The following is a 19,920-nucleotide window of genomic DNA, read 5'->3' as shown; positions in this document are numbered from 1 at the left end:
GGAAACAAAGACTTGACTGCAGCTTCCTAATTATATATTAACTATGCGAATACAAAATGACTTAAGTCTGCATTGCGCATTCACCGCACTCATGTTAAGTACATTAATAATTCTCTGCAGGAAAATTGCGTGAGCGAAAGTCATAATTCTAAGAAGAAATAAGGAACATAAACTCAACTGCGGTTCAAAAAATATTTTTAATTAACATACAATTAACGCAAAGCATGAAATTGTTTTATCGTTTACAACATATGTAATTATTTTATCTTAATTTGTTGATTTAAGGTATTTTATTATTTTAGGGGTAAGCGTTTTGAATCTTACGATAAAAGACTATTTAATGAGATCACGGAAGTATCTTAAGTGAGCTTTATATCAGTGATCACAATTTGAGACGATATTTACCGCACTATGGTCCTCAGTTAACCTCGTTCTAACGGTATACTCTATCAATATTTAGCCTCTGACTCCCTCTTCCTCTTTTTCCTTCCATGTCTTGTATCATGTCCCTCACGATACAGATATATGGACTCAGAAAAAAAAAACATGCTAACTAAATACTGAGATTAAATATAACTAATGAAATATTATACTATTACACATATTCGTGATTTCGTAAACAAGTCTTATCTACGCATGGTCTTCAAATCGATCCTGATGGAGGCAATTACATTGGACATATACTCAAGTAGTAGTTCGAATTCATCTTTTACCATTAGGTTTTGTCTCACAGCCCGCAGTTTGAAGAAGGACGTAAAGCTCCACCTAACTATCAATATTACATGTATTTGAGAGCAAATATTGTGTTATAAAGTCTCACAGATAAACAAAAAAGTCGAAACATATGACCAACAGTTGTGTTCCAGTTTTAAATCAACAGTATTATAGGCAACCAACATTTCTTTGCTACCGCGCAGGTTGCATAGATACTAGGAAATATTATTAATATTCAACGGAATATGGATAACCACCGTTAAAGATGTTAACGGATTGACTCCATTAACATACTTGGCCGAGATAATTGCAATAAGAAAATTCACTTATCATTGTATCATAGGCAACCAACATTTCTTTGCTACCGCGCAGGTTGCGTAGATACTAGGAAATATTATTAATATTCAACGGAATATGGATAATCACCGTTAAAGATGTTAACGGATTGATTCCATTAACATACTTGGCCGAGATAATTGCAATAAGAAAATCCACTTATTGTATCATAGGCAACCAACATTTCTTTGCTACCGCGCAGGTTGCATAGATACTAGGAAATATTATTAATATTCAACGGAATATGGATAACCACCGTTAAAGATGTTAACGGATTGACTCTATTAACGTACTTGGCCAAGAAAATTGCAATAAGAAAATCTTTTTTGCCTTGTAATATAGGCAACCAACATTTCTTTGTTACTATGCAGATTGCATATTAGCTAGGAAATGTCATGAATTTTAAACGATACAATAAGTTAAAGCCAGCGTAACTCGTAGAGAAGTTAAGAATTGATTTCATTACTGAACCCGACCGAGATAATGGTCCTAGCTACGTATTGCAAGAAACAGAATTTAAAAACTCGCTATCGTTAAAGCGTTATCGTTTTAAGAATCCGACGTACGTACTACCAGTAGAATCTTGTAAATCCCATTCCGTAATCCTATTAACATTAGCAAAATTTGAAATCTTCAGGGCATTTGTATTGTGTTCACAGCCAGCTGAACTAGTTAACAACAAATAAATAAGAATGTAATCTGATTTGACCCCAAAACGAATCGAGTTAGAAGCTTCTATCGTACTTAGCTTTTCTTTTCTCAAGGCCATACGCATTTATTTATGACTAAACAAATAGAAAAGAAAAAAAATGACATCACCATTAAATATGATAGAATGCTATAGCAAGCATCTACGAAGTCAGGGACAAAGTTATATAGTCTCTACATGCTGAACACATACATATGCAAAACACATAGTTAACACGTTCTTTGTGTACGCTTCTTTTTGTTCTTGGATGCTAAGTGAACGAGAGAGAAGCCATGTTAAAAAAAAATCAAAATGAATGCCGATATCGTCACAAATTATAGTTGGTTTTATAGCACAATTTTTAATGTGGATAAGGTGTTAAGGATATGTTTCATCTCCTCCCACCAGTGTTTCCAGAGCTTTCTAGTTACCTAATCAAAGATAATAATACTAAATACTGTGCGCTCTGGCTTTGGAACTACCTATATCTGAAAGCATTAGTGGGAATTGGACATTTCAAGATTTGAGAGAAGATCATTAACAGATTGGAGATCATGTATGCAGATGATACGGTCATTATAGTTAGAACCGAAGAAGGACTACAGGAGATGATTGACAAAATAGTTGACACTGAGATATTATATGGAATCGAAATCAATATCGAAAAATCGAAACTCATGAGAATATCCCGTGGAAACGTGTTCTTACGGGTCAGGGTATAACAAAGAAAATTTGAAAAGGTCAATCATTCCAAGTATCTGGAAGGCATTTTGACGAGAGACGCTTACTGCTCCAAAGAGATCAGGACACGAATACCTATAGCCAAAGAATCATTCAACAAGAAAAGATTACTCTTAAGAGTATTCATCCCGGCGAAATTAAAATACCGTTAATTTTACAGTAATTATGTGATATCTTCAAATAGATAAAATATAATCGAAATATGGAACAAGAGCGCCCTAGACAATATTATTTTACATGAGAAACCGTTATCACGACTCACTTATCTGCTTTCGATTTCGAGCCATTTTGAAAATCGGCATTTATTTTCGCGTTTCTAAACGGCTGAAAACGGAAAGCCACTAGGTGATTTGCGGTAACGGTACCTCATGCAAAATAATATTGTCTAGGGCGCTCTTGTTCCATATTTCAATTATCTTTTATCTATTTGAAGATATCACATAATTACTGTAAAATTAGCGGTATTTTAATTTCGCCGGGATGAAGACTTAACTAGCACGCTTAATATTGGACTACGGAATAAGCTGGTCAAGTGCTATAATATATAGAGCAATAGGACTGTACGGTGCAGAGACTTGGACATTGCGTCAGTTAGAGAAGAAATATTTAAAGGGTTTTGAAATGTGGTATTGGAAAAGGATGAGGATAAAATGGACACAAAGAGTAACAAATGCAGATCTTTTCAAATGGATAGAAGAGAAGAGGAAGTTTTTAGCAAGCATCCTTCGTAGGAAGGCCAATTGGACTGTACACATCTTGTGAAGAAATTTTCTTAACACCGCCATAGAAAGAAAGATGGAAGGAAAGTGAGGAATAGGAAGAAGAAGAACATAAGTGATCGATAATTTGAAAAATAGAAGAAAATATTGGGTGTTAAAAGAGAAAGCTGAAGATCGAGAAACGTGGAATCAAGATTTTAAGTGCCAAATCTAAAATTGAAAAAAGAAAAAAACAGTCCCAGGACCTGTTAATAATAATAATAATAATAATAATAATAATAATAATAATAATAATAATAATAATAATAATAATAATAATAATAATAATAATAATAATAAAGGAGACATCTATATTTCAATAGCCTGTGTTACAGTGAACAGTTTCAACAAAATTTCATTCCCTTCATCAGACATTCTATGATGACACATTATCTGATAAAGGCAATGATATATTGCCGAAAACACAGGTTATTAAAATATATGTTCATAATTGCTTTAGTAAATGGCCCTTCCTGTTGGCCTAGTAGTTATCGAGCGTTTGCCTTTAGTGTTCGTGATCCCGGATTCGATTCCCGGGGCTAAATCACAAAAATCTTAATTTTATTCACTTTCATTAATCATCCGTTTTCCTCAGTCTAATGGATATAAGTGTGGGACGTTAAACTAAAAAAATAATTTGTTGCCTTGGTTAATGTTATTTCTACTTAAAAAATAATACTAGCAGACAACATTGCTTAAACTTCTTTGTCGTCCTATACACCCGACCCCATATATATAGCGGCGGATTCAAGGGGGGCTATAGGGACTATAGCCCCATTGACCGTCAGGTATACACTGGATAAAATGGGCTTCAATCCTGCTTTACACTGCATAAAGCGGCAAATTACGGTTTAGCCCCTCCCTTGATCATATTCTGGATCCGCCATTGTATATAAAATAAGAAAAAATAGTAATATATTTTGTTACTCAGTCACTGTTTACTATTACTAAAGCGCTCTCTAATATCGGTCATTTTATATCATTTTTAAATATATCTCCTTCTCCCCCAAGTTATGGGGCTGAATTTGGATTTAAACGGCATCGGCAACGGCACTGTTCATCTTAGAGACCCGAAAACTATGAATTCGACACGAATATCGGTCATTTTCGATCATATCTTCCCTTTCCCCCTACCCTAAGCTGCACTGTCAAAGTGAATTGATAAAAATCATCCCAGGTTCGAACCTCATCTATGTTGAAAATTTGATCGAGATCGGTCGGGTGGTTCAAGAGATATAAAGTCACAAACATATCACTTTCATTCATATAAATAGATTCAGAAAACAGAAAATTATTTACAATTAGGATTGTTTCTTTTTTATTATTATTACTCTTGCAAAATCTGACTTATTCTTAAACAAAATAGTATTGGGTATGGGTTTTGATTCACCCTCTGAAGCTTTACAACTGATTTGAAAATATGTGTATTTAATAAATATTTGGGGGTGGACCGAAAATTCAACGAGGGAGCGTTAGTAGACGGTAGAGAGAGAGATAAAAAAAAAAGCAATGCTGGAAGAAGTTAAGAAGAGGAAAAGAAATTGGTAAGTTTATTCTTTAATAAGAAAATGTCCTATCAGGGATGTGATGAAAGGTATGGTATCTCTCTAAAGAGACGGGAAGAACACAGACTACATGAAAAAGGACAATCATTACGAATTATCCAAAACAATAATTTGCCAAAAACAGACACGAGAAATTCTACGCCAAAATCAGAATTAGCCCAAGATAGCCAAGACACTCAGTGGATCAATGGATATTTGACGTGTATCATGATGTATTATTGAGGACAACTTGTTTACTGGAAACACATGCGTACTTTTCCTTACACATGTACCAGTAGAACCATAAAAAGTAGCGGTTCGAACGGGAGAGAGTATCTAAACGGTGTTTGTTGAACGATTTCCCGTCTGGAAAAGTTACTCTACCAGTTATCGATGCGTTGAATAAAGTACATAATGGATACAGACTACTGGAGAAAAGGGAGACGGCGATCACTGGATGTATGCTGGAAGGAGAGGGGGAGAAATCGAAACTTGATTGCGTCATTAAAAAAAAAAAAAAGGCTGTACTTCCTGTTAACCTATAATTGCCCTACAATAGCATCCTCTGTTCTCTGCCTATCCTCTTCCCCTCTTTCTCTCTTCTCGAGTTGAATAGTGTACGCTGCTGTGTTTCAAAATGTCAGTTCACTACCAGATAAATCGTACACTTATGTTTTGTTTGTTTGTTTGTTTGTTTGCTTAAATTCAATAAATGTAGCACTATTAAATTTTAACGATTTGTCTTTCCGAGGAAATCAGAACTTCGTAGCATTTGAAATAAACAACTTTGTGTCATTTTGAAATAAACCGAATGGGCGTCAGTTGGTGCTTCATCCTGACTGAGGTTTTCCCATTTTTTTTTTTTTTTTTTTATAAAAAATAGTTTTAGACAGAGGTGCAAATAAAATCCCGGAACGTAGGGGATGATCTGATCGGGATACATCTTCGTGTAATTCTAATATTAATAATTTCTTTCTTCTTAAACTTTTATTAAGGGGATACTGTCCCCTTATTACCACCCCTGATTCTACCACCTGAATCATAGGATTGTGTCTTTAAATACAGCTCCTTGTTTACCTCCTTCCCTCTTGTTAATTGTTCTAGTGCGACTGACTCCGTTATTGAAGTGTTCTATTTCGATGAAAGCATAAGTTTCTGCGTATACAACCAACCTGACTTTTAGGTACAGCTGAGATGTGTACACCAAGGGACAATTTATTTATACAGTAAAACATGTTATCTTGGCCACCTGCTTATCTTGGCCTGGTTCGCCTTGAACCTGCATTTTCTCATAAGACATTCGTTACTTATTACTCTGTAAGTTGGCCACTTGTCTATCTTGGAACTTGGCCACATTGAAGCAATGTTTACTCTATGATGTTAATGACAAATTAACCTGGGTCCCTTGGCCGTGCAAGACACTGTTTTTCTTAACTCCTGTGTTCTCATATGAGATTCAAATGTTCTGTATTCGTGACCGGAGACAAAGAAGCGTGGATTCCCACGATTTGTTCTTGGAGGTCAATTCCCAAAACACTACCCTCATAAAGGGATGGTGAAGAAAGATGTGAATAAGAAAAAGTACGTACAGGAATTCAGGAAATGGTTGTACGTATTTATTGACCCTGTGTGTTTTGGTAAAACTTTTAGCTACGTCGGCTTCTTTCATCAGTGGGGAGCTTCAGTAATTCCGGAAAATTTTCAAGATTAAAGCTAACCATCTCAATTGTCAACTACGTGCACTTGACGGCTTGTCGAAAGGTGGCAGAGGTTTTGAGATATGAATTCCCTTTAGATTTTCCCGAAACATTTTTTGCTCCAAGCGAAACACTTGTTGTTCATTAACAAGAGGTGCATGATACTATACAAAAACTACAAAATAAGAATGTGCATATGTCTCAAAAAGAATAAAAGAAATACGTCTAGAATGAAGCTTCATAAACATGTAATTTTTTCTAGTACTGTATATTGTTATGATACTCTATATACATTATTTAAAAGTAGCTGTCGTGGTATTGCTTATTAAAATTTTACAATCAAATAATACTAGAAATCCTATTCTAAAAATACACCAATCACACTTGTTTTCTCTAAGTTGGCCACTTTTCAATGGAACCGATGGTGGCCAACATAGCCAGGTTTCACTGTAACTTCCTGTAGGAATACATTAGGATGAGGCATATCTTCGAATGAACTGAATAATTACCTTCATTAGCGAACTCGAAGCCTAGGTTTTAGCCCCCTACTAGTGATGAGCAAATGCAAGACCAAGACCAAGACCGGGGTGGTCTTGGTCTTGGTCTTGGTCTTGCATACCCAGTCTTGGTCTTGGTCTTGCACTGGAACCTTCGGTCTTGGTCTTGGTCTTGGTCTTGCACACCCAGTCTTGGTCTTGGTCTTGGTCTTGCACACCCAGTCTTGGTCTTGCTTGCAAGAGTCTTGCAAGTTTTGCTTTTAAGAAATCTTATGCTTTTCATAGGTAAATTTTACTCTGGATATAAGGGATAATAAATTCTACAATGCTCCAATAGTAACGGAAATACAATATATGTTTCTAAATATAACATAGTTTATCTTCGTGTAAGTATGATAATAGTGTACAACATAACATTAAGTGATGACCTTTATTTTTTTATTGGGTGCCCACGCTTCGCTACTTATAAGATAAATCACGACGTTTCGTAATCTTTTTTTATTTTTTAACAGATCCAACACTCCACAGGTTCCGAAACTGGGGAGTCTACCCCTGAGAGGAATGAAAGAAAATCAAAACGGTACAGATAATTGAAATACCATGAAATGCAAAATTATTTTTACACTCTAAAGGCGTCAGATTTTTCTTTTCAACCACATTAGCTAATCTTTGTGTTAAACAAATTTATAATTAAATATTGAGATTTGGTTTTACTGATTCCAATGAGGCAGAAACATGGACATTACGCAAAAGCGATGGAAAAAATTACAGACTTTCGAAACCTGGGCATGGAGAAAAATGGAGAGAATTAGCTGTGTTGAACGGAAAACGAATGAGAAGGTGTTAGAAATATTAGCAGTAGGAGAAAAAAGAATAATTTTAGATATTGACAAGAGGAGAAACAGGAACTGGTTGGGATATTGGCTGTGGAGGACGTGTTAGAGGGTATGGTGAAAGGAAAGAGAGAAAGGGAGCAAAGGAAATTGTAGCTGAAGGAAAATATTAAGAAAATTGCTACATTAAGACGAAGAGACTAGCTGAGGACCACCGTACATCGAGGTTTCTCAGTTGCAGCAAGCAACCAGCCAATAATGGCAGAATAGCTTTGATGATGTTTATGATGATATGTTTAACATATCGACAAAAAAGAGAAAAAATCAAATAATTATTATAATCAAAACTTAATATTTTAGAATAATTTGAGTGAAAACTAAAAACGACTCATCTGTCTGTCTGTCTGTCTGTCTATGTCTTTTCCATAAACTCAATTTGTATAAATACTTTTGACCTATATTATAAATACAAAATAACGACATCAAACTACAAGTTATTTAAAATAACTGTATAAAATCAGTCTCACTTGTGAATATGGATTACTAGCATCAATTACCCACTTCGTTGAATTTAATTAATAATAATAATAATAATAATAATAATAATATGTTTCGTTAATTAGTCACTTTTCATTATTACTAAGCGCTTTCTGATATCGGTCATTTTCGATTATTTTTATATTTCTCTCCCCTTCTTCTCCCCAAGTTGCGGGGTTGAATTTGGGTTTAAACGGCATCAGAAACGTCACTGTTCATCTTAGAGACACCGAAAACTATGGATTCGGCACTAATATCGGTCGTTTCCAATAAATTTATATATCTCCTCCTCCCCCATGTTGCAAAGCACGGCATCGGACGTGTCACTGTTCATCTCAATGACCTCGAAAACCATCAATTTGACATTGATAATAATGGTCATTTTCAATAATTTTTACATATATCCTTCTTCCCCCTTCCCAAGTTGCGGTGCTGAATTTGCATTTAAACGGGATCGGAAGTATCACTGTTCACTTTCGTGACCCCAAAACTATGAATTCGACACTAATATTTTTTTTTCGATCATTTTTAGATATGTCTTCTCCCACCGCCAAGCTACGGGGCTAAATTTGGATTTAAACATCATCGGAAGTGTCATTGTTTATCTCAGCGACCCCCAAAACTATAGACTCCACTCTAATATCGGTCATTTTCGATCATTTTTAAATATCTCTCCTCTCCCCGGCCCGATATGACAGAAACCATCTCAGGTCCGAACTTCATCTATGTTGAAAATGTGATCCAGTTCGGTTGGGTGGTTCAAGAGTTATTAAGTTTTATTTATTTTTGTACACTTCCTCTCCCCTCCTCCTTCCCTTAGTTCTACTATCAAAGTGATATGATACAAAATACCCCAAGTCCGAACCTCATCTATGTTGAAAATTTCATTAAGATCGATTGGCTGGTTCAAGAGTGATGAAGTCACAAAGACAGTTACTTATACTTTTATTTTTTACATATATCTCCCTCCTCCCTATCCCCTATGTTGCACCGTCAAAGTAAAATGATAAAAATCGTGAAAGGCCTGAGCTTCATCTATGTTGATAATTCGAACGAGATCGGTCGGGTGTTTCAAGAGTTATTAAGTTTTATTTATTTTTATATATACACACCTCCCCCTCCCCTCCTCCTCCCCTAGGTTCTACCATCAAAATGAAAGTATAAAAAACTTTCCAGTTCCGCACCTCATACATGTTAAAAATTTGATTAAGGTCGGTCTGGTGGTTCAAGAATTATTAAGTCACAAACTTAGTCACTTTTATTTTTATCTATTTTGATTTTTGTATACCTCCCCGTCCTCCTCCTCCCATACATTGCTCCTTCAAAGTGAACTGAAAAATAACATTCCAGGCCCAAACCTGATCTATATTGAAAATTTGATCGATCTCGAGCTGGTGGTTCAAGAGATTAAGAGTCACAAACATAGTCACTTTCAATTTTATGATATAGATTTACTGTTGTAGTGTAATGTTATATCGCTCAATCCCCGATGTGCCGTATACCTAAGGAGGCTAAAAGTTATATGAATAAACAATTATTCAACGTATAAGCATCCGCCCATGAAATCAAACTTGCGGTCACATGCACTAAGTTTTTATCAATGTCATGAAAATGTTATTTCGATATTAATTTTATGAGCATACATTAAAAATTTACAACGGATGCTTGAGTCTCATAACCAAGGCCATACCCATGTAGTCGACACCTATGGTGTACGGAATTACCGATGTTCACTACTACAGTTCTCTTCAGTTTTGGAAGAAGAACACCACTAATATGCTTTGAAATGAAATGAAGTATCTACTTTAACGTCCCACAGTAATGCACCAACGCTAAGGGAGACGGTGATGATGAAAAACGACTGAAATGGTGGAATGAAGAAAGTAGGAGGAAACGGAAAAAACCTAAGAAAACTCACGCACAAGATGTTTGTCTACCAAAATAGCTTACATGGCGCAAGATGACACATGTGTGGCTTGAAAACGAGCAATATCTACAGAAAACGCGAACAACCAATTCAGGAAACGATATACTGTAGCTATATGCTACAGGGGCAGATCGACTCACACGGATTGCATAACACTACCGGGAACACATTCACTCCAGTGTCATTTCTACTTAAGTCAAAAAATTCAAGTAAAAGATGTAATGAATTTTCTCCTTTTTTACATTGTATAAAAAAACTCAAGTAGTACCAGTACTTGTGCAAGACTCTTGCGCAAGAGTCTTGGTCTTGGTCTTGGTCTTGCAAGTATGGTCTTGGTCTTGGTCTTGTTCTTGCACCCCTTGGTCTTGGTCTTGGTCTTGCATGCAAGACTCTTGCAAAAACTGCAAGACCAAGACTCTTGCGCTCATCACTACCCCCTACATCCTGGCGAAAATTGACGATGATCCACTTCGAGTGATTCTTGAGATCATGTATCTCCTCGACAGAGTAAATATTTTAAAAGAGTTTCTGATAAACCGAACTAAGCTCCTTAAAACTGTGAGGCACGGTGTCACACACAGCTGAAGAGTTCCAACAATTTTTATATATATAAAAATTACTTATACTGCTAATATAAAATACTTATACCACGATATTACAAATTTTACCCTGCATATACTGGTAATCTTAACATAGAAGTGTAAGTTGGAGTTCTGTGTAAACTGAACAGCTTATATTTGAAATAGCCAAATGACTTCATCCATTTTATCAGTCAATAAATTTCCAGATAATAAATTACTACAACTGAGATAAAATACGTAACGAACCATTTACTAGCAATTACGAAAGAGTAAATTGCTTGATGCTTTATCAATCCGTCTTCATAAATATTTGGATAGTTCCAAAAACAAACATGTTAAGTTATGTCTAATGGATGAAATTTTTCAGTTTAACGTCCAACAATTATGCCCTTTAGGCTAAGGGAGACGGATGATTAAGGAGATTGAATGATGATGGAAGAACTGGTGGAATGAAAATTGGGAGGAAATGGGAATACCTCGAGAAAACCCACGGAGACGATGTCTACTACAAATTTACTTGGTTGGGAACCGAACCAGGGACCCCACGCATTAGGAGTAAGCGCTCTATCACTGAGCCTCCGTGCCTCCATTATGCTCATGGATAAACCTGTAAGGGCACATCGTGTATAAGGCCCTGAAACCAGATTCTTCCTTTAAGCTGCACCTAATCTATTGTGTGTAATGTGTAAACATACATTATTACTGTTATTATCAGTATTGGTGAGCGGCAAGTAGGAGATTCCAATTAAGGCTGTGCTATATTTTGCTATTATCAATTGATCGATATATCGTTATTTTTGATATTTGATACTTTTTATACTCAACATTTTCATAGTTTTTTGATACTTTTTGGTACTTCGATATTTTTCCAAATTTCAGTATTCGATATTCAAACGAAATCAATAAAATATCAGAACTTAGTATATATCGAAATTCTGATTTATTCAAAATACAGAAATAGAAAAAAATATCGAAAAATACTTATATATCGACGAATTGATCGAAACTTCAAAATATGGTATATATATATCAAACAGGCTTCAGGAACCACATGCAATGTAACTCTGAAATTACTCGGAATATTCTTCGAACTCATGGGTCGATATTCAGGAGTACATCATTCAACACAGCAATTATTCATTCTACAAAGAAGAACTGTAAGACTGACACATTTATCAAACAATGTGAAAACTGTTACGCTTACAAAGGAGTTTAAAAAAAAAAAGGAACGGAAGTTTGGGATAACTTTGTTTAAATCCATCCTTGACTTGAACAAATATCTTTTCCTGGCACCAGGAACTGAGAAATAAGCTTTGGCTATTCCGAATGAAGAAAAAGAGTGGAAAGTGCTTTGAGAACCTCTCGTGGCTGTTTTCCTTGAGTGTTCGTGTGGATTGCTACAAATCAGATAGCCTATACATTTTTATGATCATATTTCATTCACAAGAACTGCACTCTAAACTTAAGACTCTTGGGGCGTGTTCCCGGAACGGACAGGCAATCAGTTAAGAAAGACGAGTTGCGAGAAATGCTTTGGATTGCAATTTGCTTCCAAGAATGTTCTTGTTTTCGAACAGACAGTATCTTACGGAAGCATAAGGAAACTAAATGACCTAATGAACTCTTAGGTTCATCACCACACACACACACACACACAAAAAAAAAAGTCGTGCAATACTATCCTATGTGAAGTCAATTCAGTCAGAAATTTACAGTACCACTCCGCTGGTCTAATGGCCAACACACTCACATTTGATGCACGTTATCCCGAATTTGATTTTTGATGAGGTAGCACGCAATGTAGTATGGTAGTTCAGATTAGATGAACGTGTCATATAGCCTCGGTGCTGAAAAGAAAGGCTAAACTAACTTGATCGACATCAAAGGAAGTTGCGTCCTACAATAGCCTAAAATCCATTATGAACTCTCCGCTTGCAGGACACAAAAGCAAGTCAAGAGTGCTTTCTTTACACCGGACAAGTGACTACCTATTCACACCAAGTCACAATTATACAGTTCTCGTATAAGCAGTATTCCTAATTCCAATGCTTAATGGCCACACCACCACAACCATTTGGAGTAACAGCCATCTGTGAGCCTGAGCCGCTTCCGTTAGCGACTGGCTGCATTACGTTCACTCTACCAATGAATACGTGGTCAGCGCGCTGGGTGCCCTAACAGGCATATCAGCAAGCTTTCTAGACCTAGTGGCCATCACGTCTTTTATTCACGTGACTTCCCGTTTCCGTCACGACGCTAGGTGGATGCCGAAAATTGGGAAGCACCGGTTGAGAATCGAACTCGGGATCACGTGGACGCGAGTCCATCGCTGTAACCAGGATTATAGAAAGTGGGATGTTAATATGTATGTACGTTACTCCACACGATAATTTATTAACGGAAGCAAAATTTTCATTTTCTTCGCTATAGATAGCTTAGAGCTACCAGCTTGGTTGGGTTCGTTAACGGTGTCAATCCGTTATATCTTCACGGGTAAAGGCGACTTTACGTCCGTCCGTTAGTTCACACGATAACTTGAACAAAACCGTACTTCTTCAATACTGGTTCTTGCAACAGATAAGCTAAAGCAATTATCTTGGCTCAGTTCGCTAATGGACTAAATCCCTTAACACCTTAGCGGGTAAGGATGACTTTAACGGGAGATATCCATATTCTATTTTCTTTGACGGGATATATAAATATATTCTATTTTCTTTAACGGGAGGTATTCATATTCTATTTTCGCTAACGGTAGGTATACATATTCTGTTTTTAAATACTGAAACAAAAGTAGTATATCTCGCTGTTAGATGACAGCAAACATCCTTCTACGGTCGCCATCTTTCAGTGCGTGATTCTTTCTACTGTCTACCAGACTTTATTTTGTAATAAAATAATGTAACACTTTTTGGTTAGTTTGTTCTGTATTTTACCAGCTTATTTCAGTTTCCGATCGCCTTGAATACGTGGGAGGCAACGGGGAAAGTAATGCTGATATGGTAAAGTGAAATTTAGTGTGTTGATAACCTCATTTCTGTTCCAATCTACTGAGCTATACGCGTTTCAATTATCACGTGAGTAAACTCTATACAGGCACTGAAGGTCACTCGAATGTTTTAACATCTTTTCCATTGCTTATTTAATTAGCATTGACACATTTAGAGTAGGGAAATTCTTAGTTTTTCATTACGGCATGGTTATCATGCTAAATTATAAAACTGTCTATGTAAGTATTGAACACATCGGCAGCCTAGGGTGACCAGCTTTAGAAAATAAGAAAACGAGACACCTGATACCGTTATGTTGTTATTCCATGCCAGTAAGGAAAAAAGTCTATACCTTTTTAAAAATACCATTATCTCTATTTATTTAACCTTCTCCCAATTTTAATTTTTACATTGCCTTTTTGAACAGGAGCACCAGGATTAGGGACATCGATTTTTTTTTTTTAAATGATATCTTGTAATAGGATCGATCTTTCTTTTGAAAAAGTGTAGATTTCCAGACAAGAACTGACTAGTATACTATATAACTAAGAGCCCAAAACGGGGCACTTCTTTTCAAAAAAAAAAAAAAAAAAAAAAAAAACGGACAAAAAGAAATCTTTCAGTTTAACGTCCCATGTTTATGCCTGTTAGGCTAAGGGAGATTAAGGCAAGTGAATGATGATGGAAAAATTGGTGGAATGAGAATGCAGGAGGAAACGAGAGTATCCCGCGAAAACTCACTGACACCATGTTGTTCACCACAAACTTACTTGGCCAAGGTCGGAACCAGGGGCCCCACGCACCAGAGGCAAACGCTCTACCACTGAGCCACAATGCCCTCTTAAAAAATGTGTTTAAGAGTTCTGATAAAACGTTCTACGATATATTGTTTAATTTTACGAAGACAACAAACATTACAAATGGATTTAGCAGATATCCAAAGTATTATAATAATAATTACAAATATATATATATATATATTATGTTGTATTGATGTTCTTTTTTCACGATATGCATATTGTGTTCCGTTAAAAACAAAGAAAGGTCCTGAAATTGTTGAAGCAATAACATTTTTTAAAAAAATAAATAAGTTGCCCATGGTTAATATAAACAGATTTGCGCAGTGAATTTTATAATCAACACGAAAAGTGGATGTTTATTGGATATCAAATTAATCATTGTAGTGCTCAAAATGGAGGGCTCAAATTTCAAAAATTCGCAAAATATCATCTTTCTATGACTTACGTTTCCCAAGATACGGTTCCTTAAATCTCCAGAAATCGGAACTCTTGGTCAATATCTCGGGAACGGTAAGAGTGACGCAAAAAAATTCCAACACCTTCTCAGATAGTTTCTGATGCTCTACCGAATGGAGAGCACAAAATTGAAAAATTTTGCAAATAACAGACAGACAGACACAAGGGCGTCCATGTTGTGCTTTCCAGGGGGGGGGGACAAGTATAAGCGACATCTCAAATATAGTTTTAAATTTTGCTGTAGCTAATGTAAAAATTCTAATGTAATGTTTGGGTTTTCGATATTCCGAAGTACGATTTCCTCTAGGGGAAGGCATGCGCCCCACCTGACCCCCCTTGATGGGCGCCCTTGGACAAACATACAGAATTCAGTAACGAACTTTGTAAGTTCGTTGAAAATATAAAAGAAAATGAATCGCCTAAATATCTGACATTAAAATAAATTAATAAACAACTAACCCTGAAATTCAATACAACTTGTTAGGCAAAGAAATACACAGTATTACAACGCCAATGTTTCTTTATCAGATCCTGACATTATTTCTACTCGTAACACTGCATGGTTTTTCAGTTAAAATAGAAAGCATAGGGGGGGGGGGAGTGGTAATGACTGGTTGAACAAAAAAAGGAAAAAAAATTGTGGCAGAGCACTCTCACCTCTGATACGTAGGGCCCCTGATTCAACTCCGCATCATGTAAGTTTGTGATCGACAACCTAGTTTTCGTGGGTTTCCTCTGGATCTCCCGTTTCCTCCCACATTCCCATTCGAATAAATCCTTAATAATGATTTACTTTCACTAACCATCCCTTATAGCCTATAGAGTATAACTATTAGACGTGAAACAAAAGATTTTTTCCGGTTAAACTGCGGATAATGACTAGCAAATGTACATTACATACACAGACATAACAACAATTGTTAAATTATTTGTTAAATTAGAAGAAAAACATGACACAAGGAGTACAGTTCATTGTTACTTTTATATCGATCGTATTTGTTGTATTACTGTTCATTGTTACTTTTGTGTCAAATGCATTTATTTGATTACAGAGCTCTCTCTCTCGTGACTAAGCTGTTAGCGTACGCACCTTTGACGTGGGAGACCCGTGTTCGATTCCCGGCGGGAGCTAATGTGGTTTGGATCCCACGTTAAGGGTCTTCACTACAGCGAAATTAAACTACCGTTAATTTTAGAGTTTTTTTCTGTAATATCTTCAAAACAAATAAAAGTATTCGAAAAACAGAAACGTAGTGAACTAGACAATATTATTTTCCATGTGATACGTTTACTCCAATTCACCTATCTGCTTTTGATATGAAGCCATTTACAGAACCCGCAAAAAATGCTAAATTTATCTACAGTTCAAATCGAAAGCATATAGATGAGTTGTGATAACGGTAAAATGAAATGAAATCTTTAAGTTTTACGTCCCGCGGTTATGCCGGTTAGGATAAAGGAGACGGTGATGATGAGGAATGAATGAAATGGTGGAATGAAGACAGTGGAGGAAACGGGAGAACCCCGAGAAAACCCACGCACACGGTGTTTGTCCACCACAAAGTTAACTTGGCGGGGCCTGGGATCGAACCCGGGACCTCAAGCACCAGAAGTGAACGCTCTACCACTGAGCCACCGCGGCCCCACTTGTGATAACGGTATCACATGCAAAATCATATTGTCTAGTTCACTACGTTTCTGCTTTTCGAATACTTTTATTTGTTTTGAAGATATTACAGAAAAACGAAAATTAGTGGTAGTTTAATTTCGCTGTAGTGAAGACCCTTAGGCTGTAGGTCCTCGTCTCATATAGCCTCGCTGCTAAACGAGATGTTAAACTAAAAAGTCGGTCAGTATTGGATAACATCATTACTTTTATATTAACCGCATTTCTTTCATTATAGCTTATTGTTACTTTCAGTGGCGTATTTAAGGGAGCTTCCGGGCTTAAGCCCCCCCTGAAATTTGATTTACTATTTTAAAGTAAATGAAATATCCTCCAGAATTTAACATTTCCAGGAATACAGTTACAAAAGCCCCCTTCCCTTCCCGAAAAAAAAATTGTAAATACGCCACTGGTTACTTTTGTATTAAATCACATTTCTTGCATTACACTTCACAGTAGCTTTAACTACGACATCAAGTCACAGTTGCCAATGTTTCGCTGTAATTTAACTTAGAAATCTTAACAATGGAGATTATTTTCTTCACATAAGGTAGTCGAACTTAGGAAAATATTACTTACAAGCAATATTCCACATATCCCAATGTACGAACATTCTGAATCAAAAGTGTTACTTGCACGAATAGGCATTTTTGAAAACGAACCACGGGAAAGTCACTTTTTACAATTCCATTTTCATAGTTCATTCTTACAACACTCTTTTGTCTCCTTTCTTAAGTGCATTAACTTTCAAAACAGTACCGCACAAACTTTTTTTTTTTTTTTTACTTTACGTAATGGTAACACTTTTTTTCTTTCTTTATATTACACCATGAATATATTACATAAACACACAATATGTTACTCACTAATACAATTAATTGTTCACTGGTTATGCACGCGCACTGAACTAAACGGAATCGTCTTCTGGAATGATGATGTTACCGCGGTGTTGTTACGATCCAGACCATCGGATCGGGATATGCAAAAGCTTCGCTCGCTTTCTCCGCGCATGCGCCCAACACTCAAAGAAGTTACAAACGTCATTCCCTGAATGACGAGACTGTTCTTGTTCTTCTTAATGTAGGGGGGGAGAAGGGGGGAAATACACTGAAGGCTACAAGTTTTTTTTTTCACATATACATACGGTATATATTCAGTATCGCAAAGAAAAACAAAAATATAAAAGTGAAAAACTGGTATTTCGAGGCGTGGTTGACGTAATTCTTAAAGCTTCGCGAAACAAAAACCAATTGAATCTAAAATTCCTCCACCCCCCTCCCAAGCCTTGCAAGTTTTGGTTCGAAGAAATAAGCTCTATGACTGATTAGATTCATATTTTGAATGAGAATACGATGTCTAAAATAATCTAGATTGAGAAAACAAAAAGAGTTCCGATTATTTTCGCTACATCTTTTGTCACTACCAAAAAAAAAAAAAAAAAAAAAAAAAAAAACTACAATTGAGTTTTACTTTAATATAGTTAGGTTAGGGGTAAAAGTGAAGTGGCACGCGGGAGGTCGTCATTCCCCACTTTCACAAAATATTTATTGTGTCCCTCCACTTTCCAAAAATTGCAATAGGCAAAAAATAGGCACGGGGGACGGCGTAACGTCATCCATCCCCTCACCTTTTCAGATCAACTTTTTACTCCTGATAGGTTATATATTCATTGTGTAACAGTGCTTTATTATGTTTTCCAACTACACCATAAACAGTTTTGCTTCACAATTTCACTTTCTACTAATGTTAATAGCGAAATTATAAAATTTATTCCCAAATATTTTTTGTTGCAACCTTTGTTTTAGGTATACGACTTTTAGCTATTTAAATTATGATTATCTACGCAGTGGCGGATATAGAAGCTTAAAACTGAGTAGGGGAGCACCCAGAACCCAGACTATGATAGGTATATCATGAGTACTATATATAAATTTCCAAAAATGTACAAGTAATAGCATACTTATTCTTGTCACTCAAAAAACTGAGGGGCTAGGCCCCCGGCCCCGGGCTAGATCCACAATTGAATCTACGTTGAGGAAAACACCAAACCAGTATTTGCAGAGCCAGGGACGCCCGCAGGGTTTTTCTTTAAGAGAAGGCAAAGGATCGATTCCGGGAGAAGAACAAAAGATCGACACAAGCACACGTACGCGTACGCAAAATATTAAACAACATTTATTTACGCCCATATCCTTATTGACTACGGGAAATAAATTATAGTATTTAATTAAGTAAATTAGTATGTCTTCACATGCACTTCCAAGAATTAAACGTATTTCCAAAATTCAAAGGAGGGCAACTTCCCCCTTGGTCCCCCAGTGCAGGCGGTCACGCACAGAGCGTAACTGCTTACACCGGATACATATTTGAGAAAGTGATAAAAGGTGTTAAATCTGCTAGGCAGACTGGGAACAGAAACTGGTCACAGAAAAGCATGCCGATACTAGATATCCTTTTCGGGTGTAGCTATATATGGTCAAATGGGGACTCGAACCCCAAAATGATTTGGGGGCAAAAATGAAGTTCGTCTGTTCTGTATTTATTAAAGCGCCTAATACTTAGAGCAAATGAAGAATATTAATAATAGAATATCAAGACAAATATTAAAAATAAATAAATCATGTTACAATACGTTTTGAAGAAAATACTAATTTCCTGTACGTAATTAATTACTGATTAAATCCACTTTGTTACTCACATTTGGCAAACTGAATGCCAACACTTACGGATTTATTATCATATACTATCTCATAACACCATCTGTTTATTTAAATATATATATATATATATATATATATATATATATATATATATATATATATATATATATATATATATATATATATATAACCATTCATTTTGAAAAGGAACAGTAAATTGGGAAAAAGAATGGTAAATTTAGGAATAACAACGATAAATTTGGGGAAATAATGGTAAATTTATGGAGAACAATGTTAAATTTGGAGAAAATGGTAAATTTAGGGAAATAAATGTAAATTTATGATAAGAATGGTATATTTAGAGAGGACAATGGTAAATTTGGAGAAATATTGTAAATTTAGAAAAAACAATGGTAAATTCGGGAAAAGAACGGTAAATTTAGAAAAACAATGGTAAATTTAGGGATAACATTGGTAAATTTGGGGACGATGGTAAAT

General features: G+C 35.9%; 1 protein-coding gene across 4 annotated transcripts in view; it reads right to left on the bottom strand.

The window, feature by feature from the left end:
- LOC145672053 (rho guanine nucleotide exchange factor 10) overlaps nucleotides 1-19,920 on the bottom strand; it is a 423,449-nt gene that overhangs the window by 97,895 nt on the left and 305,634 nt on the right. The window contains exon 1 of one of the 4 annotated variants that reach the window (XM_081741269.1): nucleotides 17,342-17,545. The exons of the other annotated variants lie outside the window; for them this stretch is intronic. Coding sequence (XP_081597395.1) covers nucleotides 17,342-17,375 — 34 coding nt within the window. The 5' untranslated portion in view covers nucleotides 17,376-17,545. Of the gene's footprint in view, nucleotides 1-17,341; nucleotides 17,546-19,920 lie in introns of those variants that run through there. 4 annotated transcript variants of the gene reach the window in all.

Source organism: Thermobia domestica, chromosome 15, assembly GCF_964235325.1.
Source record: "Thermobia domestica chromosome 15, izTheDome1.hap1.1, whole genome shotgun sequence".
NCBI classification, from domain to species: Eukaryota; Metazoa; Arthropoda; class Insecta; order Zygentoma; family Lepismatidae; genus Thermobia; species Thermobia domestica.
Note: the sequence above shows the minus strand (reverse complement) of the source record. Positions and strands in the feature narration are given on the sequence as shown.